The sequence below is a fragment of the Pristiophorus japonicus genome, chromosome 17 (genome assembly GCF_044704955.1).
Source record: "Pristiophorus japonicus isolate sPriJap1 chromosome 17, sPriJap1.hap1, whole genome shotgun sequence".
NCBI lineage: Eukaryota > Metazoa > Chordata > Chondrichthyes > Pristiophoridae > Pristiophorus > Pristiophorus japonicus.
In genome coordinates this window covers 116,901,168-116,928,054 of record NC_091993.1, presented here as the reverse complement: position 1 = coordinate 116,928,054, position 26,887 = coordinate 116,901,168, and the positions used below count along the sequence as shown (strand labels likewise).

General features: G+C 43.0%; 1 protein-coding gene across 2 annotated transcripts in view; it reads right to left on the bottom strand.

Annotated features, from left to right (window-relative positions):
* Nucleotides 1-26,887, bottom strand: part of LOC139228048 (S-adenosylhomocysteine hydrolase-like protein 1) — a 115,017-nt gene that overhangs the window by 26,635 nt on the left and 61,495 nt on the right. For both annotated transcript variants that reach the window (XM_070859195.1, XM_070859196.1), the window contains exons 4-8: nt 26,684-26,784; nt 23,957-24,059; nt 4,323-4,417; nt 2,548-2,654; nt 538-654 (exon numbers count right to left, since the gene is read on the bottom strand). In XM_070859195.1, the coding sequence (XP_070715296.1) occupies nt 538-654; nt 2,548-2,654; nt 4,323-4,417; nt 23,957-24,059; nt 26,684-26,784 (523 nt within the window). The remainder of the gene's footprint in view (nt 1-537; nt 655-2,547; nt 2,655-4,322; nt 4,418-23,956; nt 24,060-26,683; nt 26,785-26,887) is intronic.

Here is a 26,887-nt window from a genome sequence, read left to right as displayed (position 1 = left end):
AATACATCCAAAGACTTCTAATCAAATATTACCAGGTAATTGCCTTTGGTATTTCCCGTAATAATTCAACACAACCAGAGGTCGTGCAACATTTTATCTGCCCTCCCTTGGGTAGGCAAACAAAGCACATTTCAAACAACCTGTGGAGTGATCCGGTGACTGGGAATGAAGGGGCTGGGAGGGGTAAAGGGAGAAAACACGTGCGCTTTTGGGCACAATGACCACTGATTAAACGAACACAGAGAATCCCCGAACAACCCCAAGTGAGCTTTGAAGCGGTTTTTCACTTCGCATTAAAATGAGCCACTTGCACATCCCAACATGCCAATATTAACAGAGCAAAACCAGCGCCACCCATTCAGCAGCAACTTTTAAAATATATATATATATTTTTTTTTTAAAATAGGTTTATAAGCAATTCTGTGGTCAATTAGAAACATGCTTCTGCTGAAATGAAGGGAGATGGTTCACAAATTATACAGATCAGTTACATGCAAAAACCTTCCAAGCAAAGCCACTGTGTAGCCACTTGCTTACCCATCCAAAATGGACTCCCTGCAGCAGTAGAGGTTATCAAATTTTTGTTTGGTAACAGAATCATTCACATTCATGGCTGGGACGCAGAGCTTTCCTGCTTTAGACAACTGATACAATCTGAAATGAAACAAAATAAAGACAAAACCTTAATGCGAGAGCAGTTTTTCTAACCCGAGAATCATGCTGAGGGTTATAACATGGATGCTGGCAACATGCAGCTGATTTAGCCGAATTATCAGATTGTTCCATGTTGCTATCTGGCCGTGCGTGAGCATGCAAAAGCGCATTCACAGCATCCAAACACAGATTACGTTTTTTTTTTAAGTCTTTCTTTTTAATGTTAAGGAGCCGATGGAATTTGTTACTTTGTTGACTGTGGCAAATTGGATTTTGTTTGGGCTGCTTAAGTTGATTTTTTTAAAAATAAACTTGTATTTCTGTGATACTAGATCCAATACTTTTCTCAACAATAAGCTAGCATCTTAAAACCAGGCCGTGCAGAATACTGATGTGAAGTGTTAATTAGTTATTCAAAGCTGGGATCATTATGCATAATCTCAACCATATTCTGCTATTGCAAGAAGATGGCTCCTTCCAACACCTGAAGGTCCAGGTATCATTCCATGAGTGGGGCAGGGGCACGTGCTTAGTTAAGATAGGTGCGTGCGAGCCCCCTACACCCACATCCACATCAGTGGTAGGCTCCCATCTCAGGGTAGTGACCCAGCTTGTTTAGATGTTCACCTTATAGAATTAACAGGGGCTCTCTTGCTTGCTTGTTCCGTTTCTCACAGACAGATACAAGAGTAGTTTCAGTTTTCATAGCACCAATAATCTGTCTGTATTTTAAAAGTTTGAACTAGCTTCACTTCAAAACTTTAGCCACAGAAGGAGAGCCTATTTTCAGAGAGTCAGTCCATAGCATTTTTATCAAGGAGTAAAGGAAAAATCGATTGTTCTCACTATGCAAACTGCACACTGTTCATTCATGCATTTTGTGTAAATAAACAAGTTGTTGATTTGAAACAGTGTCTCATCTTGGTCAAGTTTTCAGTCTGTCTTCTGTCAGTGGAAAGGATTCACATGGTGGCACCCGTCATATTTCAGAAGACGATATAAAGAGCAAGAGTTCTCCATTACAATTTATGTGTCACACTATCATTTAATTAGATACTGGGTGCACTCTAGATCATAGGGGATGCAAGGTCCACTTACGGGAGCGACTGACGACACTGTACCCTGGAGAGCATCTGGTGGAAAAGCTCAAAAAATTACAGCACTAATATTAAAAAGATAAAAAGAAAAAAAGTGAAGCTTAAAGGGATGTAAAATAAAACTTTGGTAGTTCCCAGGTGGTCAATTTGGGAATGATTTAAAAGTCTGCTTCACAATAGTTGCTGTTATGCAGCCGTCAATGTGAAGATGAATCAGTCAGGCTACCCACTCCAGCTGGTCTGAACACTTGCTTTGATGTGAAATTCAAACTGTCTTTGCTTCAATAGAAAATACGTATTTGATATAGGAAGGACATTACTGGTATTCATAAGCCCAATAAATGTGAGAAATATATATAGCTCATCTAGGAATGTAATACAAACGCACCATAGTGTATATTGTCTTTGACATGACACACCTCAGGAAATGCGGTGTAAAAATTGCCTACACTCACGAACATAGTCCCGAAGGAGCAGCTCACGAGATCCCCATGGCACTTCCACATTGCAGCAAAACTGAGACCAGGATCTCGCACGTGGAAAATTGCAAAAGAAGATCGTACCCTATTGCACCAAGCCACTACGTCACCTATTCATCCATTTTAGGTACTCTCTAGAAATTTTCGTTGAAGGCAGGTGCAACAGTAGTGATCTTAGTTATTTCATTCTTCCATTAACTATAGATAGAGTCACTGCTTTCTGCCACTATGCCCTCTCTCTCCTTTTTATTGAAGACCTCCGATTATTAGTTGTTTATTTTTATTTTGGCTAAAATCTTTTATATGAACATTCCCACCTGTGAACACCAGTCACACTCTCCTCTACAATGCCTCTGATCTTCTTAAAAACATTAGGATATTTCTTATAGACCCAGTGAGTCAGATCTCCACCATCATCCAGAATCTAAGATAGAGCAAAAAACACAGAAAAAGACAGTCACTGACTTTTGCACATGCAAAAAAATCCGGTAAAATAACCACAACACTCTTAGGTACGAGAAGGTTTTTAAGAAAATTAGATGCAGTTTATTTAAAGAAAACGATTCTACAGTGGCTCAGTGGATAGCACTCTCGCCTTCGAGTCAGAAGGATGTGGGTTCAAGTTCCACTCCAGAGACTTGAGCACATAAATCTAGGCTGACACTCCAGTGCAGTACTGAGTGTGCGCTGTATTGTCAGAGGTGCCGCCTTTCAGATGAGACGTTAAATCGAGGTCCCGTCTGCTCTCTCAGGCGTAAAAGATCCCATGGCACTATTTCAAAGAAGAGCAGGGGTGTTATCTCTGGTATCCTGCCTAATATTTCTCTCTCAACCAACATCACTATAACAGATTATGTGGTCATGATCATAATGCTGTTTGTGGGACCTTGCTGTGCGTCGATTAGCTGCCGTGTCTCCTACATTACAACAGTAACTAAAATGGAAAAAGTATTTAATTGGCTGCAAAGCGCTTTGGGACGTCCCGTGGTTGTGAAAGGCGCTATATAAATGCATGTCTTTCTTTCTTTATTGTTAGACTTTGATCAAGTGTCATTGGAGTTAGTGCACTGGTCAAGGTTATACAACTGAACTGAAATGGAAAGACATTTTCCAGCCTTACTTTTCCAAGGTGAATATTAACAGGGTTCTGGAACCTATAAAGTAATTCTATGATAAGATATCCTCCAAGAACACATTAGTTTAATCTCAACTTCTGCAAGGTCACTCTTCTTTATACTCCTTCCCTTGAACCACTTTCCCCATTCACAGATTTTGAAAATGTTAATGCTTATACAACCTGTAATAAGTTACTAAGCAATGCTCTGAACATTTCATAATATTTTTGGCAGCAAGTGCAATATATTGGCAGATTAATTCCTCGTGGGTTTGAGGATTTTTTTTTAAATAAATGAAAATTGAATGTAAAACACATCAATTTCAATAATTACAGTTCACTGAAGTGCAGAAAAATAGATATTGCAGGTTTTGAAATATTTTTTCTCTGTCATTTAATTTCACTAAACCAATAATTACTATATTTAGAAAAGATAAATAGCATTTCACAAGTTCTTGGTTACCTCCCCCCATCATATCTAATCTCCTTTATCCAATTAAGAAAAGTTCAGTCATGTCAGAAGCACGAAATGCGGATGTACCAAAGAACCGAATAATGGAATGTCGGTTTCACCTCTGCCATTCCACCTCGGCCACATTAGTGTGTCAGAAAAAAGGTTTGAAGAGTTGTAATTGGCTGCTTGCATATCTCCTTGCAGCTAGCGAATGACAAGGTGCAGTTGGAAGACGGGAAGCGAACAAAGGGTACTAAGGAGATAATAAAAGGATTCGGTACTCATTAAAAAAAAAGGCTAAAAGTCATCTTAACCCACTATGATTACTGCAGTCTTACAATTGGCACATGTAATGCAAGTTTGCATTTGAAAGCTTTACAACTCATTCACTTCTACCAGTTTTGGTTTAAGGAATTAAGTGCGCTGTTCTTTAAACTCTGGGACCTCGATCTGAAACCAGCCTCCAACTCATGGTGCGAGGATCCTACTCGGTCCTCAACTTGGCTAGAAAAGTAGCTCTTTACCATATTTGCTTGCCAGCTGTTCATGTTGACACAACAATCGATGCACCACCAGAAATCATCTTCAGACTCCCCTTTCCAAGCAAACACTGCAAATCCTGGAGGTGGAAAACAAAACAAAAATTGTGGGAAAAGCTCAGATATTTGTGAGCTATATAACAAGCTTAAAGGATTCAAGAGCAGACAGATTGTTCAACTGAGTGAGAGAAGCAAGCTCCACTGACTTCAAACAGATTTTCCATAATTATCAGATTATCATCTGCAAAATACAATTTAAATAAAAGTCTTCACTGCAGGAAAGGTACATCAATGAACCAGGCTCCCCAATATTCAGTGGGAGAATCTGAAGGGATCAGCTGATGACATTTCATGGGTGAGAGCATTTTACTAATCTTACCAAGACCAGCGCAATTAAATTCATTGCTTCTACTCAACGTTAGCTAGGTGGCATATTAGAAATACAAAACACGTACACTAACAATATCTAGTTGGTGCCAGCAAGGAAACGTTCCAAAATGACAATGTAGTTAATACAGCGCAAATCTGTTTTATTTTTTTTAAACATAGATGTACTGCTAATACCGATACTCTCCAATTGAAAATCTTCTGCACTTTAGGAACTCTTTAGATTAGAGGCTATACAAAATAAGGCCATCATCTCCAGTCCATTTGACCTTGTAGTTCCAGAATACCAACTCTTCAGTCTTTCCTTCAGCTTTGACATCCACCTTGAACATGCAGGACCTCAGGTTAATCTCCTCTGAAGGACAGCATCTCTGACAATGCGGCACTGGACTGTCAACCTAGATTAGGTACTCAATCCAGCTCAAACCCACAACCTCTGACCCAGAGGAGAGTGTTAGCTTGGCTCAGTTAGTGTTTTAGAGGCATCACATTTAAGCAGAGACGCATTACTACATAAGTAGACAAGAAGTATTTTAAATAAATGAAGACTTGCTTGCGATAACCTTATGCCAATACCAATAAACAAACACAGGCTGAAGGAGCTCAGTGAGAAAGTTTTAAAAAGGGTCTCACCCTTTAATACAAACCTGCTGTTAGAGACTGGCCAATGACCCGAGTTCCTGGATATTGTGTATAGTTGCTCTTAACAGAAGCATTGTATGCACTCTTTTTTTTTAAAAAAGAGCTTTAATTTAAAAGAATATTCGATTGAAGGAAACAGTTAGTTCCCATCAGCAATTGTCCAGCAGTTTGAAGAGACATTGGGGAGAAATTTTTCTTTTAAATGAAAAACAGAAAAATGCTGTTTGTATCTCCTTAATTAAAAGCCCATTCTCAGATAGTATGCCTGAAAGCCACATATTCTCCTGTAGTTTCATTTGAGGACCAATAACTGCAAAGAAATATAGGTATTCTACCATCTTTTATCAAAGGAATTGCAGCCCGATAAAACTAATTAATTCATACCCATTTATATTGCAATACCTCTTCTGAAAGCATGTGACTAGTTGCTGGTGCCCCTTTTAAAATTGTGGGATTAATTGAGAATATCCGGAACATTAAGCAACCAAGCCTATATAAAGCAAGCAGGTGTTTAAAAGGTGTGATCATAACTGTAAAGCCAGTGCACATACATAATCCTGTCCTTTTTCAAAAAATGAAACCTACCATTTTTTGTTTACATGAAGCTTTTTCTCTCGAGGCCACCTGCAGAATTTCACCTTTCCCAGTTCCAGTACTGAACTGAACTGAACCTGTGTGGCTTTTTATTCTTCACTATTCTTTCTCCCTCAGCAAGAACAGCAGCAGAGTGCAGAGTCCAGACTTCTTCAGGAAATGTATCAGTGCTGCTGGGATAAGACGACCATGGCTAAACTATCCTCTTTCCACTTCCCAAAATGGGATGGATCACACTCAATGTCTCTCTTCTCCCCACACCCCCCACCAATTTGTTTTGTGGGTGCGTGGCTCCTTTAAGGGGTTGCGTGGCCCATTCAGTTACACGTGCAAAACCCAACTCTGAAAAAGCCGGTCCTGGGCTGTGCGTGACCAGCAGAGAGCTGCACGGCCTAGCGGAAACATTGATCACACTCTGCCAAAAGATCATTTCGAAGTGGCAGCCAAAACAAGGACCAGTAAATGTCCCCAGGGAGGGTACATAAGAGACCTGTCTAAACTGTCCTGTGCTGAGCACAATTTGAATGCAGGTTCACAGAATGCCCATCACAAGACAGTCAGTCACTAAAGTTATTCCCCTGAATGTATTGTTACGGTTAACTACCATTACTATATTGCATGCAGGTATGGTATAAAAGTCATGTTCACAGACTGTACATACAGTCCCACGTAAATATGAACTGCCAACTTTCACCAAAAGCGCATGACAGTTGAATTTAAACTTTTGTTCGCCAATATGACCGACAATACTTGAAAAACCACAATTTTCTCACTGCTGCGGATAGCTGTGCTCGGCCCTTTTATGCCTGAAGGAATTTGACAAGAATGTTGTGCTGTTGGGTCATTAGTGCATGGGTGCAGGGGAGAGGGTCCTGGGCAATTTCAGATTGTGTACAGCTGCTTTTACATTGACCTCGGAGGGTATTTCAGCCTCTGGATTGTGCACCTGATGACAGCCCCAATGTAAACTTGCCTGCTTCACCAAGGCTAGCTGCTGGAAGCACACACGGTATTTTTTTTTAATAAAAAGCCAGATCTTCCCGGTGACGAATCTTCGCGAATTACACAGACATCCTCCAAGGGAAATGCAAAAGCAGCTCCAGTTTTCAGCAACCACAGCTTGTTGACAAACCAGTGTTAGCTTTCCTAAGTGCTCGGAGAAACCAATACTTTTTCAATACCTATTTAAATACATTTTCTCTACATTCTAGTTATCCTTATGAACAACTTTCAACTCTGAGGTGTGGGGTTTAGAAAGGGTGAACTGGGTCATCTCAGCTATTAACATTTGTAAGATGCTTTTATGCTGCATGCAGCAAACCGAGCCAAAAGCTTTGAAGCTCACTACAGATATGAAGACCACATTTACACTACATTTGGGGATCTGCAGTTTGCACCCAAGAGCCCCAACTACTGCAGGTTTCATTTTCACAGTCCTAGTGCAATAAGATCAATGATACGACTCAATGCCGGTGTCCTAAGTCCCGCTCACCCATCACCCCTGTGCTCGCTGACATTGGCTCCCGGTTAACAACGCCTTGATTTCAAAATTATCATCCTTATTTTCAAATCCCTCCATGGCCTCGCCCCTCCTCGTCTCTGTAATCTCCTCCAGTCCTAACCTCCCCGACCCAGAGATGTCTGCGTGTTGTAGGCATTAGGCACCTGCTGAATATATCTAAACTCATATAAGTTTAAAGTGGCCACACATAAAATGGCTGCCCAAGCATGATGGGAGCTCAGTTAGTCAAGTAATGAACTACTGACTGAGGCTGACTGAGCAATGACCTAGTGAGGCCCATTACCAGGATTGCCTTGGATACAAGATAATTATAACGAACCATTAGAGTACACTGGTATAATCAGTGACGTCACACAACCGAACCCCGAGGAACAGAGATAAGGGGAGAACCTGCCTCACATAACGAGGTCATTAATCAGCCCGAGCTGACAAAAACTGAAAATACAGCCCCTGAGGTATCAGGGGAATTTTATTGGGTTAAAGAAACCGATATTTAATCTATAATCGTTGTGATTGGATTGTGTCCAGCCGAAGTGGGCTGAGTAACTGTAAAGAACTATTGTAAAACATATAAATATCGATGAGTTTCTTTGTTCGTCGGAGAGAAGTGCCTGGATCCAGTCCTGAGGCTTCCTCCCCGCATGCGAAAATAAAGGCCGCATTGGCGTTGGAACCAACTGAGTGTTGAGTGATTCTTCTGAGAAAACATTCACGCTAACAGTGGCGTCATGAACAGGATTTCGGGGTCACTGACGTGCTTGGAGAAACCGGGTGAATATACCTTAAACAAAATTTAATAACGGGTGCAGAAGGTTGATTGATCGACATGAGGAGACGGTCCAATATCTCAAACACCTAGCCTGAGCCTGAATTAAGAGGACTTTAGTCCCACGTGACGGCCAGGAACTAAGTAGGTGCCGGGAACACACTTGGGACCGTGGGATTGTGATACCGAAAGACATCTTCCGGACCCAGTAGTGTGATTTGAAATATACCCCGGGGTAGAACCAAGCGGTGTACAGCGGCTAACGGAATCCAAACCTGTGAACAGCGTTGGACCAACGGGCAGAGTGGTGGTAGGTAGTCGTTAAGGATACGGAGAGCACTGCGGGAATTGCTTAAACGCGTTTTAAGAATTGTATAAGTTTGTGTAACAGCACAACTTGTGACCTGACAGTAGCCAGGAGACGGTCTACTACAAGTTACGCTAGGTAGAAAGCGGACCTCTGAGAGTAGATTCCTAACGGTTCTAGTCCTACCCAGGAATGGCCACGAAAGCAAGTAACCTCGAGTAGGGACCAGAAGGGTCCCTTACCCGCCACCTGGTGGAAAAACAAAAGAAACTAATCGAGAAAATGATTAGAGCAGGGTGGGATCCTCAGGACCTGCCAGCGAATAAAAATGAAAAGGCTGTGGTCTTGATACTGCGAGTCCACATAAAACTAACCGAGGAAGTAAATCAATATGTAAGAAATAAAAAAACCTGATAGTGATTATCATAAGTGAAGTATGGATCCAAGAATAGAGCCGGCCAAAATAAAAATTAATAAGCTTTGTTGAATGAAGAGAGACTTTTGTGAATGTCTGTCGTTGAGAGTCCTTGTGTGATTTTTTGACTGCGGAATGAATTTTTTTATGTTTTCATGTTGCCAAAAGCCTGGTTGGAAGAGGAATGCAAGTGTCTGTTTATTTTAGCACCACCCACTTTTCTAAACAGAGTGAAAGTTTTTTTTAACCTTTTGTAGTGTTGTCCTGTATGTGGGAAACTTTAAGACATTTTAAGTTAGAAACGCAGGTGTGGATTTATTCGGATGATAAGTTACGGAGCTAGGAAATGTACAAAGGATAGGTTTGTTGAGTAAAAGATAAAAAATACATGGTCCCGGTGGTTAAAAAAAAAGAATTTATTTGACACGCTCACTTACTTGTCGAAAGAAAACATGCAATGATTGATTACATTGGGTTGAAAGACATAAATTTAGTCTCGGAATGAGATAAAGAATGCCTTTAAAAAAAAAAGCTTCTCGCAAAAAAAAAAGTTTTAAATAAAGATTGAAATTACAAATTTTGAATTGGGATTTTGAGATATTCAGAGAAGGCACAGCAAAATACTGAGGTGGATTCAAAAAAAAAATTATTAAATTAAATCTGATCTCTTAAAGAAAAAAAGGAGATATAAAACTAAAAGGTTTGGAAACAATCTAGAAATACTTTCAGGGTCAGGTCAAACTCCTGAGCGAGTGGCGAGCTATCTGCGAAGGTGCAAAAGGGACTTTTGAAAAATGTTAAAAACAGCAAGCTTTAGCAGTTTAGAAGAGACATTTTAACGACTTTGAAACTGGAGCATTTTGAGATAACGAAAAGCAGCCCTCAAACCTGGACTCCATTCCAGTTATGGAGAAAAGAAAAAGATAAAGATAAAGATGCCACTTTGAAAGTAAACAAATGATTTTAAATTAACAAATTTATGGAGTCACAAGCCCTCCGTGTAAAATACAAAACCTAATTTGAAGAAAGGAGATCTGAAAAAAAAAAGATGCAACGTACTAAATAAGTGCTGAAAAAAAATGTTTGTGATGGAAAAAGACATAACTTACTAAATACTAGTTGATGTTTGCTGTAAAAAAGATATTGGTTTAATTAGAAAAAGAAAAAAAATTGGAAGAGGTAATGATTTTAAATTATGAGAAAGTTTCAATGCAGTTTGAAAAGATTTCCAAAATGGACAGTGTTTATCAAGAAAATTCCAGAACAGTCTAAACAAGCAGGAGGGTTTTGAAGATAACGAGGAGAAAAGATCTAAGCTATGCGAACTCAGCACAGAAAGAAAAAAAACTGGGAATTAAGAGAATCTTACTGAATTTTTAAATTCTTATAGAAAATGGAACTGGTACGGATGTTTAGATTTTGTGCTGAGAGAGAAATAAAACACAAGATTTGTCCAGTGAACGGGACCGTAAAAAAAACCGAAGTGTTGGAATGTATGAAAATAACGAGAAGAAAAGATCTAAGCTATGCTAACTCAGCACAGAAAGAAAAAATGGAACTGGCACAGAAGTTTAGATTTGGTGCTGAGAGAGAAATTAAAAAAAAACAAAATTGAATTTCAGTAAACAAATTAAAAATGTGTGGTCTCGTTTTAAATCAATTAAAAAAAAAAGATTCTTTGGCAAGTACTTGAATTAGAAGTTAAGACAAATTGGAGTTTAATCTAAAATGCTGTCTTTCCCGATGAGAAGATTTTTTATTATGACCACTTTACTAATGATTTATGCTGTTTAACGGATTCCTAATTTCTAAGCAAGTTTTGAAGGCACAAAGACTTGAAAAATTTTTTTTTTTGGATGATTACGTGAAGTCACGTAATGACATCAAGCTTTCTTACAAACCTGTGCATCCCAGCAGCCAAGGATTGGAGCAAGGACAGGACTTATTTTAATGCATGGGTACAAGTGAATCCTAATAAGAACCGGGTATGTGTACAGTGCTCCACGGGTATAAGGAGCAGCTGCATTAAACGGAGGGATGTCAAAGGGCCCGATGAATGTACTTTCAGCATAATTTGCGCGCCTCCGGGACAGTCCCAGCGATCAGTCATCCGCAAAAAGGGAGTGGGGCTGTGTGGGTACTATGAGGAGGTGGGGGCGGCTGCAATATCATTGTATGTATGCTTCTCACCCCCTCCGACACCGCGCCCCATAAGAACCACTACTTTGCCCGAGGAACTGCCTTATCCCACAACTACTAAGGGATCTGAAAATGGGATTGTAATGTACAACGAAGGGGAATTATTGTATGATAATGTTAAACATGAAATTGTGCCTGTCCTGATCAATATTTCAGGCATCCAGATGCCGGAATACTGCACAGAACAGTCAAGGAAAATGTACAATGTATTAAGTAAAGTTGTAATGCAGCAGGCTGCCGATGCAATGGGTGCCAGTAGATTTCGGGGACAGGGGTCAGCCCCCAGGATAAAGAGGGGAATAGTTAATGATGTTGCTACCGGTTTCAATACAGGGACCTCCATAGTAAACTCGATAGATATACAAGGGTTAAATGAGAGGGTGGAACAGCTTAGAGGGGTGATGAATGGGTTATTAGAGAGGGTGGAGCAAAACCAGGAAGACCAAGCCAACCTAGGAAAGGAGGGTGCCGAAATCCAGTTGGATGGCATCTCAGTCCTGGAAGCTCACGCCAAAACCATCAATCACCTTATTGATAGAGAAAAAGATACAGGAAAGCAAAGACAGGGGCAACTCTGTCACACTTATGGTCTGTGGATGGTGGGCCAGATCCGCCACAATCTTGACCAAATCCAACGCGGGGAAGTACCCGATTGGATAGACAGTTCACATTTGGCTCAGTTGGCTAACCAGAGGGGGACACTGGATAATTGTACTCTGAAGGGACTGACCCGAGAATACCCAGCAATTCCAGATTGCCAGATGGGTAGGAATACTGGGATAGGGATAGTCCTGATGATCCCTATAGCCACGCCGGACTCAGGGCCGTTCCCCCTATACCAACTAGAGAATATCGGAGTAATACAGGAAAGTGTCTCCATATGTTACTATCTGACCACCACCTCCGCCGTTCGTCAAAACAACATACTTACTGGGATTTCCCTAACAGAATGCAAGCAAAGGGGGTAGATCACAGTATGCCCTCACCCGGTGGGCCGAGGTGAGCTAGACGAGTGCGGGTTTAACCAAACCGACGGGTGTGTACTAGAAATAGTGCCCGCACATAGGCACTTCGCGAGGGCAGGCTACGGAGGGAAGGGAAGATACTGCGTCTCTACCACAGAGCGTTCATACCGGTATAATGACCTGCAGTGCCCGATACCACAGCCGAACTTTTGCTTTGCGCCGCTACGACCTGTCACGATCGGGCAAGCGCATATCACCCAGGTTAGGCACCGGAAGCCCGAAGTTATTGATGTAACCGAATAGCTCCACGATCATTTGCAGGATTATGATGAGCCAGAGTAGGTCCCTATCCCACATCTAACCGAAGTATTACGAGAATTGAGGCTCAGGGTGGGTCAATCCGTAAAGCTCTACCACCAACTGCAAACTAAAATCAAAGTACTGGAAGAAGATATTGATGTAGACTTACAAAGTCAGAGTTGGTGGAGAAAGGTCTGGGACTGGGGAATAAATGTGAACATCCATCCTTGGATTCGAATAATTTCACCCATACTGGTTGGGATACAATTGATCTTAGCAATAACATGGGGCATAATGGCCTGCCAGGCATGCAGGCACCAAGCACAACGAAGAGGGACCCATGACCGGTCCCCAAATACTAAACAAGCCTGTCTAATAAAGGGGCAGGAGGATTTGGTCTTTGTTAATTTGGTTTAAGCAACCGGGACTCCTGAAACCATGTGACTGGCCAGCACGTTGAGGTAGGGAGTACCGGGCCGTGCACAAAATCTAATAAAAGTAGGGCGGTCGGTTAAAGGGGGACTAGGACTAGTCCCTTTACCAAAAGGAGGGAATTGTTGTAGGCATTAGGCACCTGCTGAATATATCAAAACACTAGGCATTAGGCACCTGCTGAATATATCTAAACTCATATAAGTTTAAAGTGGCCACACATAAAATGGCTGCCCAAGCATGATGGGAGCTCAGTTAGTCAAGTAATGAACTACTGACTGAGGCGGACCGAGCAATGACCTAGTGAGGCCCACTACCAGGAATGCCTTGGATACAAGATAATTATAACGAACCATTATAGTACACTGGTATAATCAGTGACTTCACACAGCCGAACCCCAAGGAACAGAGATAAGGGGAGAACCTGCCTCACATAACGAGGTCATTAATCAGCCCGAGCTGACAAAAAACGAAAATACAGCCCGAGGTATCAGGGGAATTCTATTGGGTTAAAGAAATCTCTATGTAATCTATAATCGTTATGATTGGATTGTGTCCAGCTGAAGTGGGCTGAGTAACTGTAAAGAACTATTGTAAAACATATAAATATCGATGAGTTTCTTTGTTCGTCGGAGAGAAGTGCCTGGATCCAGTCCTGAGGCTTCCTCTCCGCATGCAAAAAATAAAGGCCGCATTGGCATTGGAACCGACTCTCCGATTCTGAGTGTTGAGTGATTCTTCTGAGAAAACATTCACGCTAACACTGCGCTCCTCTAATTCTGCCCTCTTGAGCATCCCTGATTATAATCGCTCAACCATTGGCGACTATGCCTTCTGTTGCCCAAGCTCTGAAACTCCCTGCCGAAACCTCTCTGCCCCCCTTTCCTCCTTCAAGATGCTCTTGGTAACCTGCCCCAATTACTCCTTATGTGATTCAGTGTCAAATTTTTTGTCTCTTAATACTCCTGTGAAGCACCTTGGGATGCTTCATTATGTTAAAGGTGCTATATAAATACAAGCTGTTGTTGTTTACGCACGGACTAACATTGCAGCTAAAGTGGGTGTATAAACGCACCATTGGTGTGGCTAGAACCTCACTGTTGAAGACAAGCGTTGGGTTGGCACAGTGTTTCTGACATCCACATAGCAATGCTGGGGATAACTGTTGATTTTTACCTTGGTTGGTTGATCACCTTTGGTGGGGCATGTTGGGCGTCGTTCTGTGAGCCACATACCAACTGTGGTTAAGAGAACACATTTTCATTGCAACTGATAGAAACTATTGGTCAGGGTTCACACAGCTCAGAGATGTTACTTCTGTACAAAGATCCTGTTACACTTCAATATATTTTTTCTTGCCCTCGCCAAATGCTGAGGGCATTTCCTCTCTCTCCTCCCACCCCCCCCCCCCCCCCACCACCGATGGGCCTGGGTGGGGTGGGATTAAGAGAGAAAGAACAAGAATAGAGATGGAAAAGTTAAAGAATCAGACAGCATTGGAGAGCTAAGTTAATATGAACAGACACAGTCATTAGTTCAGTGAGTTTGTCAGTTTAACTAGACAGTGCTGGGACCCCAACTATTTACAATCTATATTAACGACTTGGAGGATGGGACTGAATGTAACGTAGCCAAGTTTGCTGACGATACAAAGATGTGAGGAGGACACACAAAATCTGCAAAAGGACATAGACAGACTAAGTGAGTGGGCAAAAATTTGGCAGATGGAGTATAATGTTGGAAAGTGTGAGGTCATGCACTTTGGCAGAAAAAAATCAAAGAGCAAGTTATTATTTAAATATAGAAAGCAGTACAGCGGAACCTGGGGGTACTTGTGCATGAAACACAAACGGTTAGTATGCAAGTACAGCAAGTGATCAGGAAGGCCAATTGAATCTTGGCCTTTATTGCAAAGGGGATGGAGTCAAAGAGATGGCGGAAGTTATAGCAGATGCATTCGTTATCATCTACCAAAATTCTCTGGACTCTGGGGAGGTACCAGCGGAGTGGAAAGCAGCTAATGTAACGCCTCTGTTTAAAAAAGGGGGCAGATAAAAGGCAGGTAACTATAGGCCGGTTAGTTTAACATTTGTAGTGGGGAAAATGCTTGAAACTATCATTAAGGAAGAAATAGCGGGACATCTAGATAGGAATAGTGCAATCAAGCAGACGCAGCATGGATTCATGAAGGGGAAATCATGCTTAACTAATTTACTGGAATTCTTTGAGGATATAACGAGCATGGTGGATAGAGGTGTACCGATGGATGTGGTGTAGATAGATTTTCAAAAGGCATTCGATAAGGTGCCACACAAAAGGTTACTGCAGAAGATAAAGGTACGTGGAGTCTGAGGAAATGTATTAGCATGGATCGAGAATTGGCTGGCTAACAGAAAGCAGAGAGTCGGGATAAATGGGTCCTTTTCGGGTTGGAAATCAGTGGTTAGTGGTGTGCCACAGGGATTGATGCTGGGACCACAACTGTTTACAATATACATAGATGACCTGGAAGAGAGGACAGAGTGTAGTGTAACAAAATTTGCAGATGACACAAAGATTAGTGGGAAAGCGGGTTGTGTAGAGGACACAGAGGCTGCAAAGAGATTTAGATAGGTTAAGTGAATGGGCTAAGGTTTGGCAGATGGAATACAATGTCAGAAAGTGTGAGGTCATCCACCTTGGGAAAAAAAACAGTAAAAGGGAATATTATTTGAATGGGGAGAAATTACAACATGCTGCGGTGCAGAGGGACCTGGGGGTCCTTGTGCATGAATCCCAAAAAGTTAGTTTGCAGGTGCAGCAGGTAATCAGGAAGGCGAATGGAATGTTGGCCTTCATTGCGAGAGGGATGGAGTACAAAAGCGGGGAGGTCCTTCTGCAACTGTACAGGGTATTGGTGAGGCCGCACCAGGAGTACTGCATGCAGTTTTGGTCACCTTACTTAAGGAAGGATATACTAGCTTTGGAGAGGGTACAGAGACGATTCACTAGGCTTATTCCGGAGATGAGGGGGTTACCTTATGATGATAGATTGAATAGACTGGGTCTTTACTCGTTGGAGTTCAGAAGGATGAGGGGTGATCTTATAGAAACATTTAAAATAATGAAAGGGATAGACAAGATAGAGGCAGAGAGGTTGTTTCCACTGGTCGGGGAGACTAGAACTAGGGGGCACAGCCTCAAAATACGGGGGAGCCAATTTAAAACCGAGTTGAGAAGGAATTTCTTCTCCCCGAGGGTTGTGAATCTGTGGAATTCTCTGCCCAAGGAAGCAGTTGAGGCTAGCTCATTGAATGTATTCAAGTCACAGATAGGTAGATTTTTAACCAATAAGGGAATTCAGGGTTATGGGGAGCGGGCGGGTAAGTGGAGCCGAGTCCACGGCCAGATCAGCCATGATCTTGTTGAATGGCGGAGCAGGCTCGAGGGGCTAGATGGCCTACTCTTGTTCCTAATTCTTATGTTCTTATGTTCAAAGGCAAGTCTTGCTACAGTTATACAGGATATTGGTGAGGCCACGCTTGGAATACTGCGCGCAGTTTTGGTTTCCATATTTACGAAAGGATATACTTGCTTTGGAGGCAGTTCAGAGAAGTTTCACCAGGTTGATTCCGGTGATGAGGGGGTTGACTTATGAGGAAAGGTTGAGTAGGTTGGACCTCTACTCATTGGAATTCAGAAGAATGAGAGGTGATCTTATCGAAATGTATAAGATTATGAGGGGGCTTGACAAGGTGGATGCAGAGAGGATGTTTCCACTGATAGGGGAGACTAGAACTAGAGGGCATAATCTTAGAATAAGGGGCCGCCCATTTAAAACTGAGATGAGGAGAAATTTCTTCTCTGAGGGTTGTGGATCTGTGGAATTCACTGCCTCAGAGAGCTGTGGAAGCTGGGACATTGAATAAATTTAAGAAATAGACAGTTTCTTAAACGATAAGAGAATAAGGGGTTATGGGGAGCGGGTAGGGAAATGGACCTGAGTCAATGATCGGATCAGCCATGATCTTATTGAATGGCGGAGCAGGCTCGAGGGGCAGTATGGCCTACTCCTGCTCCTATTTCTTAAGTTCTTATGTTAATTCAGCTCCTGCGCACTGCAGATACAGTAACTCCTTAGAGTCAGTTATCTCAATTAGGTTAGCACCACTTGCTGTTGAAAATCAAATTCAAAAAAACAAACAAGAAAACACCCAAAGACAATATAATCATCAGTTTTCAAAAAAGTGATTCGGCTCATGAGGAGCAGCATCATTTATTTATTTGAAGAGGCAATGTGGAATGACACAGCCAATTCCCCAGTACGTCTATCCACGGTGTGGCACAGGGTCAGCTGGAGCGAGACACAATGTATGAATCACATTCTGCCGAGGAAATGGTGGCTGATGCAGGTGGGCAGAGACGCACATCTCATCTTCATGGGAAAGGCAGCCCCGAGAGACACGGGGAAATTCACCGTCCCCAAAGGGATGGCTACCGCGGAGTTTGGCCTGTCGACTGAAAAAAAAAAATCGATCGGCTGCTGCGGTTGGATGATTTTCCTTCCCTGAGCCATATTCAGCTCGGGAGGGGAGGGGGAGGGGAGGGGGGGGGGGGGATTTGAGCGGTGTGCACTTCTGCTGGAATCGGCGCGGTGAAGCTGCTGTAAAGGAGACATTGCAGCAGAGATCTGTGCAGCGTGCGGGCCACTGGAAAGCGGCAAGCACAGGGATTTTCAGCGACAGAAAGGTAAACCTATTCCCAGCAGTGCCCCCGCGAGGTATTCGAGTCGGCGCTCGAGCGGGACACCGCTGGAGCTTTGCTGCGATCAGGGCCATTTGGTAGGGAAATAGATTTTTTAATTAATTTTATTGTTTATATTTAAGATTACAGCATCAACTGTATTTATCTTTTAATAGGTGTATTAATTGTTTTGGCTCCATTCAACCTGCTGAGTGCTGCTCAGAGGTTTGCACATACCCCTGTACTTTTGTACAACTTTCAGGTCCGACTCTTTTGTGGAGTCCTGTGGGCTGCAGAGACCTGCTGGGCAGGGTTCACCCTGAGGATGGGAGGAGTGTTGGGAGGGTGACACCTGGTACACCTGCTCAGAAGCAGGGTGGCACGCAGGAGAGGGCATCGCCGTCAGCACCGCGCAGACAGGCAGCGGGCAAGGGAGGCAGCAGACATGATTCGTTCATTCTACGCTGGAACAGTGTGTCCGCCGCCTTCACCGGCCCGAATCAGGTGTACTGCGGAACCCCAGGATAGCGCCAGAGCATTGTGCCACCAGGCGCATCATCGAGCAGCGCAGAGGCATCCTTAAGCAGAGGTTCCGGTGCCTGGTCCGCTCTGGTGGCACCTTGCAGTACTCTCCTCAACGGGGTTCCATAATCGTCGTGGTCTGGTGCATGCTGCACAACCTGGCCATCATGAGGGGACAGCCGCTGGAGCTCGAGCCAGCAGTACCACCTGAGGAGGAGGAGGTGGTGGTGGTGCAGGAGAAGGATGAGGTGCAGGAGGAGGAGGATCCCAGTCACTCCAGAGCTCGGAGGCATCGCCCCATCGCTACCCTGGAAGGGCCGGGTGCAGACTGGCCAGCACCCTCCTGGGTGGGTGCATCCTCACATATATGGAGGTGCGTGACACCTCCCCTGCAATCTCCCTCCATGCATTATGTACCAGTGGTCTGTCAGGTCACCCCACGTCAGGAAACAGTATTCTTCTTCTATCCTCCACACAGTCCATCAGTGTCCCCAGCTCCATATCAGTGAACCTTTTAGCTCTCCTTGCATCTCTTACATCAGCCATCCTTCCAATCTCCTTCCCCCCACCCCCCTCAGGGCCTTGCTGCAAACCGTGCCCTTTAAAAAGGCCAGGGAGCAACTGGCTCGTTAGAAACCCTTACCTGAATGCTGAATTTCTCAGTGCTGATAACGCTCAAATTAAGACAGCCACACTGCTGAAAAATTCACTTTGGAAGAGTTCGTTAGCGCTGGAACCCATTTGTTCACTTTTGGAGCTGAATATGGGGTGGCCCAGCCACGAAAACATTTCGCTGCTAATGTGGCCACAAAAAGGTGGGAGAACACCAGCTTTTCGGCGGTACTGAATTTCGGGCCCACCATCTGCAATTAACACATTTCAGAGGAATGGAAGGTTTTATTTTGACAGGTGGTTGGTAAAATTAGCACCATCAGTGGATTGTTTCACCGCCATGAAATTAAAGCGACTTACTTCAAAATGGAGGTTGATGGGAGTTGGAGAAAGATGGAGGCGGGAGGAGAAGAAAAGATCTTTGAGAGAATTAAATTAAGATTTTGTTATTTTCTACATTACTTAAAGCTGGTTCATACAGTCCCTTTGCTTACTTTGGCTCAATATCCAAGGTATTCAAAACAACTACTGGGGAAATGGAGAACCGCCAAGCAGGTATTCTAGAACTCGCTGCCTGAAAGGGTGCTAGAGGCAGAAACCCTCATCACATTTAAAAAGTACTTGGACGTGCACTTCAAGAGCCATGACCTACAGGGCAACGAACCTAGTGCTGGAAGGTGGGATTAGGCTGGGTAGCTCTTTTTTGACCGGCATGGACACGATGGGCTGAATGGCCTCCTTCTGTGTTGTAATTTTCTATGATTCTATTCTATTTTACACAAACGCAAATTAAGAGATTTTTTGAATGTAGTAATAAAGACAGACAGTTATTCATTAGCTGGTTCAAGTGACTCAGCGGGACAGACAGACAGCACAGACTTGGTATAACCTTGGCACAAGTGCCCTGGAGCCAAAATAAAATTAAAAAAAAGAAGAGTGGGAAACAAATATTGCCACAATGTTAAATACCTTTCGTGCAACTGCAAGCTTTCTCATTTTGAAACACAGTAACCTGAAATACTGCATTCCTAAACCTCACTCCTTTCACTGCTCAATATGCTGGTAAGCAGTCAGTCAGTGGTCACCAAATGCACAATGATAAAAACTTTACTTAGTGCGACCGACTACCAACATCTTCCATCTCTACATTCCATTGTGATGGCTCTTTGCTTCAAACTAGAATAACTACATGCTGCTTGATGTACAAATCTTTGGGGTTAGTCATTACTGTTTTGATTTAATCGGATTTTAATTATTGGACTTACATAAGAAATAGGAGCAGGAGTAGGCCATTTGGCCCCTCGAGCCTGCTCAGTCATTCAATAAGATTTGATTTTGGCCTCAACTCCACTTCCCTGCCCGCTCCCCATAACCCTCGACTCTCTTCATACTGAAAAACTTACGCTTGCAATTTAAACATTTTTTTTTAAATAAACACAATTTGGACTAGGAGTGCGGATATATTTCCACACACGTTCCCTATCAACAGGGTTCAGTACATTTCATACCGATTACATTTAATGGCCCACTTCAGACTGCAGGCAAATCAAACTGAAGATCTTACGGTATTTGGCACAGAACATGAAAATAAATTGTAACATTGCACAAGCAGAAAGGCTTTTAGAAAACACAAATCCATCTCTCTGGACTCGTATCTTCGCCTTATGGGCCTTTTATGACAGTAAAATGATCCAATAAATGTGTCTCGGGACAATTATCACCAGCAGAACAGAAAGTTTTTGTACCGGGAAAGCCGCCAACCAGGAATTAATGGGCTTCAAACACTTCATTTTGTTGGTCTCTGTTCTGGTGAAAAGAGCACAATAGAACCATGGATTATTTGAGCTCTCTTTTATCCATTTGAGTTTTCAGTGAAAGTACAGGCAATCAGCGTAGCGGGTCCTGGAAACCGATGTTAGTCGCGACTGCCAGAAACTCCTTTGAAACAATTCAGCTTACAGGGAGGTGCAAACTCTCAGACTCGGCTGGTTATCACAGAAGTCGGGGCTCCTTACAAATTACCTCACTTGTCCTAATGTCTCCTTATGTGCTCAGTGTCAGATTTTGTTTGATAACACTCCTGTGAAGCGCCTTGGGCTGGTTTGCTATGCAGCAGGCGCTGCATATATGGATGCAAGCAGTTGTTATACACACGACAACATGCATGTTGGAATGTATCCTAACGCACCAAGTCCCTTTTACCCATCAACCCTGTACTCTCTGACCTATATTGGCTTCCGGTCCAGGACATTTTATTACGATAAACTCACGACATAAATGCAAGTTATAGTTGTTTAGATTCTGGTTAGACACAGTAATGCAGCATTTTGCACAAGCTGTGTGCGTTTGAAACAAATGTGATGCACTCATACTTCACTTAATGCTGGTTATTTGTCAGTTTATTACTGAATATTTTGATTTTTATGGACTATTTATGTAAACTTCCACAATAGAGGAGGCATTACTTCAACTCTCATCAACAGGTGAACAGCAATATAGCACTGCCATTCTGCATGATGACTATAGTCTTCAAGTTAAATTAACAAATCATAATAGACACTACACTACACTTACTCTTACTTACACTTCGATAATTTGGAGGCTGCCAATTACCCAGTAATTCCATCATCAGCCACGGAGTCAGTATACTCCAGACTGGAACATTTGAGCTGATGCAATTCAACTCTCAAAAAGAAATTCAGTTTTTATTTACAAATTTTAAACTTTCAGTTAGAATTCTCCCACTAGAGAATTTTCATTATCTACTGTGAAACCAGTATTACACAACTTACTCTGTACCAATATACAGCGTACATCATAGTGGTAAGATGTGACGTCTTGGGAAAAAGTGTCTGGGAGGGCGGGGAAATTCAGCTGTAGCCTCCCTCAAAACTGCTGAGGGGAGGTCTGGCGGACCACCAGATCCTTGGCTGGAGAATGATGGATGGTGCAGGGACGTAAAAATAAAATGATAGCTGGAAGAGTTTGGGAGAGAAAATTTAAACCTTCGTTTCCTGCTCGGCCATTTGTATCTTCTTACAGCAGCGAACATAAATCAGTGTATGATATAAAGCAAAATAAAAAAATAAAATAAACCAGTGTATGATGTAAAAGAACAGTTGGACAGGAATTTATTCACTCAAAGGGTCGTGAATGTTTGGAATTCTCTACCCCAAAGGACTGTGGATGGACGCTGAATCGTTGGATATATTCAAGCTGAAATAGATTTTTGGGCTCTAGGGGAAATCAAGGGATGAGGATCAGGTGGGAAAGTGGAGTTGAGGTCGAAACTCAACCATGATCTTATTGAATGGCTTGAGGAGTCGTGTGGAGAGCCACTGTAAGCAACAAAAGCCACATTAAAAAAAACTCAACTTTTTGATCAGTTTCAAAAATATCAGCGATCTAAAAGAACCAACAATGATTTGAACTCGGAGGCAAAAGAGACATCTTTGAAGCGAGACCCTCGGTGTGAACAACTGTGACCGCACGAGGCGGGCTGCTTCCTGCCTGCCTCAAGCTCTCACACAACAGAGACAATTTTAGGAGAGTTGTTGGTGCTTTGTGCCAACTAAAACATTGTTATATAATGACCATCAGCAATAATCATTTTGCTGCTTCGTCATACACAATGTTCCACTGATGCTTTTCTCATTCTATGATTTTTTTTAAATTTGAAATCCTGGCCAGAATATGATGTTATGTGATTATAATCGCTCAACCATTGGTGGCCATGCCTTCTGTTGCCGAGGCCCTAAGCTCTGGAATTCCCTGCCTAAACTTCCGCCTCTCTTTCCTCCTTCAAACCTACCTCTTTGACCAAGCTTTATGTCACCTGCCCTAATTTCTCCTTATGTGCCTTGGTGCCAAATTATGTGTCTCATAATACTCCTTACGTTAAAGGCGCTATCTAAATACAAGTTGTTGTTGTAGGATGAGAAAAAGGCAGCAGCACCATAGAAACTCAATCAATTTCTTGTCAGATCTCGTCCCCATGTACCAGCTCACCCTCCACTTACCTTCATCCCCACCCCTCAAAAAGGATAGAGTTACTTTCCTCCAGTAACAGAATAATTAGTGAACACAAACTACTCCCACAGGTGGCCTGTGTAAAAGAGCACATTTTTCAGCAGTAACTATAGCTGTTTTTACATTGGAAGGGGACCACATCTCGTGACACAGGATCCCGGAAACACGGATTTCATGTAGCTGCCAGAAAACCCAATGTAAAACTGTTGAGATTCACCAAGAATGAAGGCCAGAAGACCTTTCACTGCAGGCTCACGTCTTCAGGTAAGCCAGCAAACCAATGGGTGGTGCGATCCTAGCTGGAGAAACAGCACGAAGTTTACAGTATTCTGTGATCGTAAACTGCATGGTGTTAGATGCGTTAACTCCAGCAGTATTCATGGGTATACTTGAGGGTGCCCATGCTTTAACTCTTGCTAGTCTTCGATTAAGTTTCCTAGACTTAAGTGGGGTTTGCCTCAAAGTATGCCTTCCATATTGGGCAAACAGAAATTCTGAGTGTGCTTGAAAGTTTTTAAGTTATGATGCTCTGTTTCCAGATGTGTCGGATACATTAAAAAAAATTGGAATCAGCTCCTCTGATGGCTCAGCAAGATTATCTAATGAGTAGTCACATGAATACGGGCAACTTGAATGAAGTACAGATGGCAACCAGCACTCACGGATCTAAACCTTAACAATGAGTCAGTGCCTTTAGAGAACAGGGAGAGCAAAAAAACTGAGTAAGCTATACAAACCAAGATTGCAGCTTCAAAACCAGTCTGTTCTGCGTTAGTTGATCCGAGTCAGGACAACAGTCGAGGTGCTAGAATTGGCCTCAGCTCCCCTCGATTAGGAAGAAAAATATCCTGATCTCTCAATTCCTGCTATAAACACACATGTAAACACTGCTGGAGGGTAGGATTCAGGTTTGGTGAGGTCACCCCCCTGCAGTTGAATAGACCATCACAACTCTGTGAAGAGTCACATGAATAAGGGCCACTTGCATGAAGCAACAGATAGCAACCAGCACCCATGGATCTGTACCTCAGCAATGAGTCAGTGCCTTCAGAGAAGAGGGAGCAGAAAATTGACAAAACGATGCCAAGTTGCAAACTATGTCTGCCGTTGGTCTGCATTCTGTACCGGATAATAAATAGCACACCAGAGGCAAATAGCAGAAACACTGAAGTGTGAACTAGTATGTAAATAAAATATGAACATACCAGCCTCAGCGAGAGCAGCTGCCACTTCATTCTGTGTGGAGTAAATATTGCAGGCTGCCCAGCGACACTGTGCTCCAAGAGCTCCCAGGGTCTCTATCAGGACCTGCAGCAAGCACACAAGGAAGAAGTTAACACAATAAATGCAGCTTGTGTGGCAGCGTTATAGTGGGACGACTGTTTCTCCCCAGATCTCCAGCCTTGCTGAACCCGGCCAGTTTAATTTGGGGGGCTTGCCGCTGGCTGTGTGTGAGCTCACGCCCTGGAGCCAATACAACCCATTAAACCCAACATAACAGCATCTACATCACTCGTTCCATTTCAAAATAAATGGGCAGTTAGGCTGAGCAATGTGGTGGAATAAAATTAATTCTGCAGCCCTTAAAATAATGCAATTCTCAAGCAAGTGCCACGCAGTGCCTCACAACCAAAGATACTAACTTGTCCATGCAGCTGCAGTATCTACTCAATTACGTTTTAAAATTCACTAACCCAACAGTATAAGAGACCTTCCCTTTTATGATATTTGTGTGTTTTTAGACCTGTTCCTTTCACAGCTTGTATGTCACGTGTCCTACCAAGGGCTCATCTCCCAAGGGAAATGAGTAACCACAAAACTGTGAAATTTCTTCCTGACTCGTTGAAAATAACCCACCAAAACTTAATACCCGATAGCAGGACAACCTACACCGTTCAACCTTCAGAAAACATATTCCACGCAACCCATTTCTGCAGTCTCAACAGCTGAGGAACTTGTATTCTGATCATCTACGTTCACACTTAGCCTTAAAACCTGCTAATATAGTCTTAACTAGACATGTAGTCAATTTCTTACCCAAAGTTATTCAACATTACATTAACTGCTTTTGTGTAGAGTTCTACACCAACTTGCATCTTGTTTTGAAGCTAATTCATTTAATACTCATGTCCTTTCATTCTGTGATCATAGTTGAAATTAAATAACCCGTCCCCCCACCCCCCTCTCCCCGAGAAATAAAAACAGAACATGCTGTAAATACTCAGCAGGCCAGGCAGCATCTGTGGTGCGAGAAACAGAGTTCACATTTCAGGTCAGTGACCCTGACGAAAGGTCATGAACCTGAAACGTTATCTCCGATTCTCTCTCCACAGATGCTGCCCGACTTGTTGGGTATTTCCAGCATTTTCGGTTTTCATTTCAGATTTCCAGCATCCGCAGTACTTTTGTTTTGGAGCAGAGTCCCGGATCTATTCTACGGACAGTTTGGTTAGTGACTTCCGCCAGTGAAGGCATTACAGTTTGATGTTCCCAAGCTTGGGAGGAGGAAAAGAACAAGGAGTCCCACTGCTGATTATCATCTGCTGACAGCTGCCACAAGCGCAATTCAGGCAAGGTGATCAAATAGATGACCAATAGACAAGAGTGTCTAGTGTACTTCTTACTGATAGTAAGCTGGCAGGCACCTACACCAAGCTTCCTCTACTACACTTACACAATGACAACAGATCTTTTAAGACAGATAAAATCCAGAAACAACTTTATTTTCCAATTTACTCCACCTCAGACACTAAATACACCAAACCCTCCTGTGGTATTATGCTACTGGCACCAGCCGCCCTTTGATCCATCGTTCAAGTAGCCCAGGCAGTGACTGTTAGTCTATCTGACCATCGAAAACATCACAGCTAAGTCCGATCCTGTCATCACCCAATGTTCAACCACACACTTTTCCGCTCAGTCTACTGGATAGTGGTCAGGAATAGAATTCCGGCTGAGTTTTCTTCACCCTGTTCTAGCAGATTGAAAACAACCATAGTACACCCACTGCAACGCTGTTGATGTCAACAATAGTAAAACAGCTCAAGAATTGGAATCTCTTAGTCTTTTTTTTTTTTAATTCATTATTGGGATGTGGCCATTGCTGGCAAGACCAGTATATATTGCCCACTCCTGTTGCCCTCGAGAAGGTGGTGGTTGGTGGGCTTTCTTCAGCTGGTGCAGTCCGTATGGTGAAGGTGCTCCCACAATGCTGTTAGGTAGGGAGTTCCAGGACCCAGTGACAAAGAAGCACGGCGATCAATGTCCGAACCCGCGTGACGGAGGGAAATTTGGAGAAGATGTTCCTGTGCACTTGTTACCCTGGTCCTTCCAGATGGTGGAGGTCGCGGGTTTGGGAGATGCCGCCATAGAAGCCTTGGCGAGTTGCTGCAGTGCATCCTGTAGGCAGTGCGCACTGCAGTCAGGTTATACAGATGGTGGAGGGGGTGGATGTTTAAGCCAGTGGATGGGGTGCTAATCAAGCACACTGCTTTGTCCTGGAGCGTGTCGAACTTCAAGTGTTCTTGAAGCCACGCCCATCCAGGCAACTGGAGAGTATTCTATCACTCCTGACGCATGTGGGGAGGCTTTGGGAAGTCAGGAGGTGATCCACTCGCTGCAGAATACCCAGTTTCTGACCTGCTCCAGTAGCCACGGCATTTATGCAGCTGGTCCATTTCATTTTCTGGTCAATAGTGATCCCCGGGTCTTATGATTTCATGTTACACTAAGCAATGGCTTTACCCACTAGACAATCGGGGAAGACTAGAAACAAGTTTAAGACTTCTGTTTGTAAACTGACTATGCTTTGCCTCAGTCCATATTCTCTCAGCTTGTATCCTCATTAGAATGGAGAGGATGTGAATGTTACTGCCCTTTAATTAACTAACAGCTATCCAAACTTTACAGACCCAACTTTATATGCTTCTTACCGCAGTTTGGGCAGTGATGTGGGTGCAGCCCACAATTTTGGCTCCAGCTAGTGGTTTTTCACCCTGAGCTCGTTTCCTAAGAGCAACAAGGGCTGACATTTCTGGAAGAAATAATTAAAATGGCAAAAAAAAACACAGATCAACGAATTAATACAGCTACTAATATCCTTTCAATTCACAGAAGACAATTTGCTACGCACACAT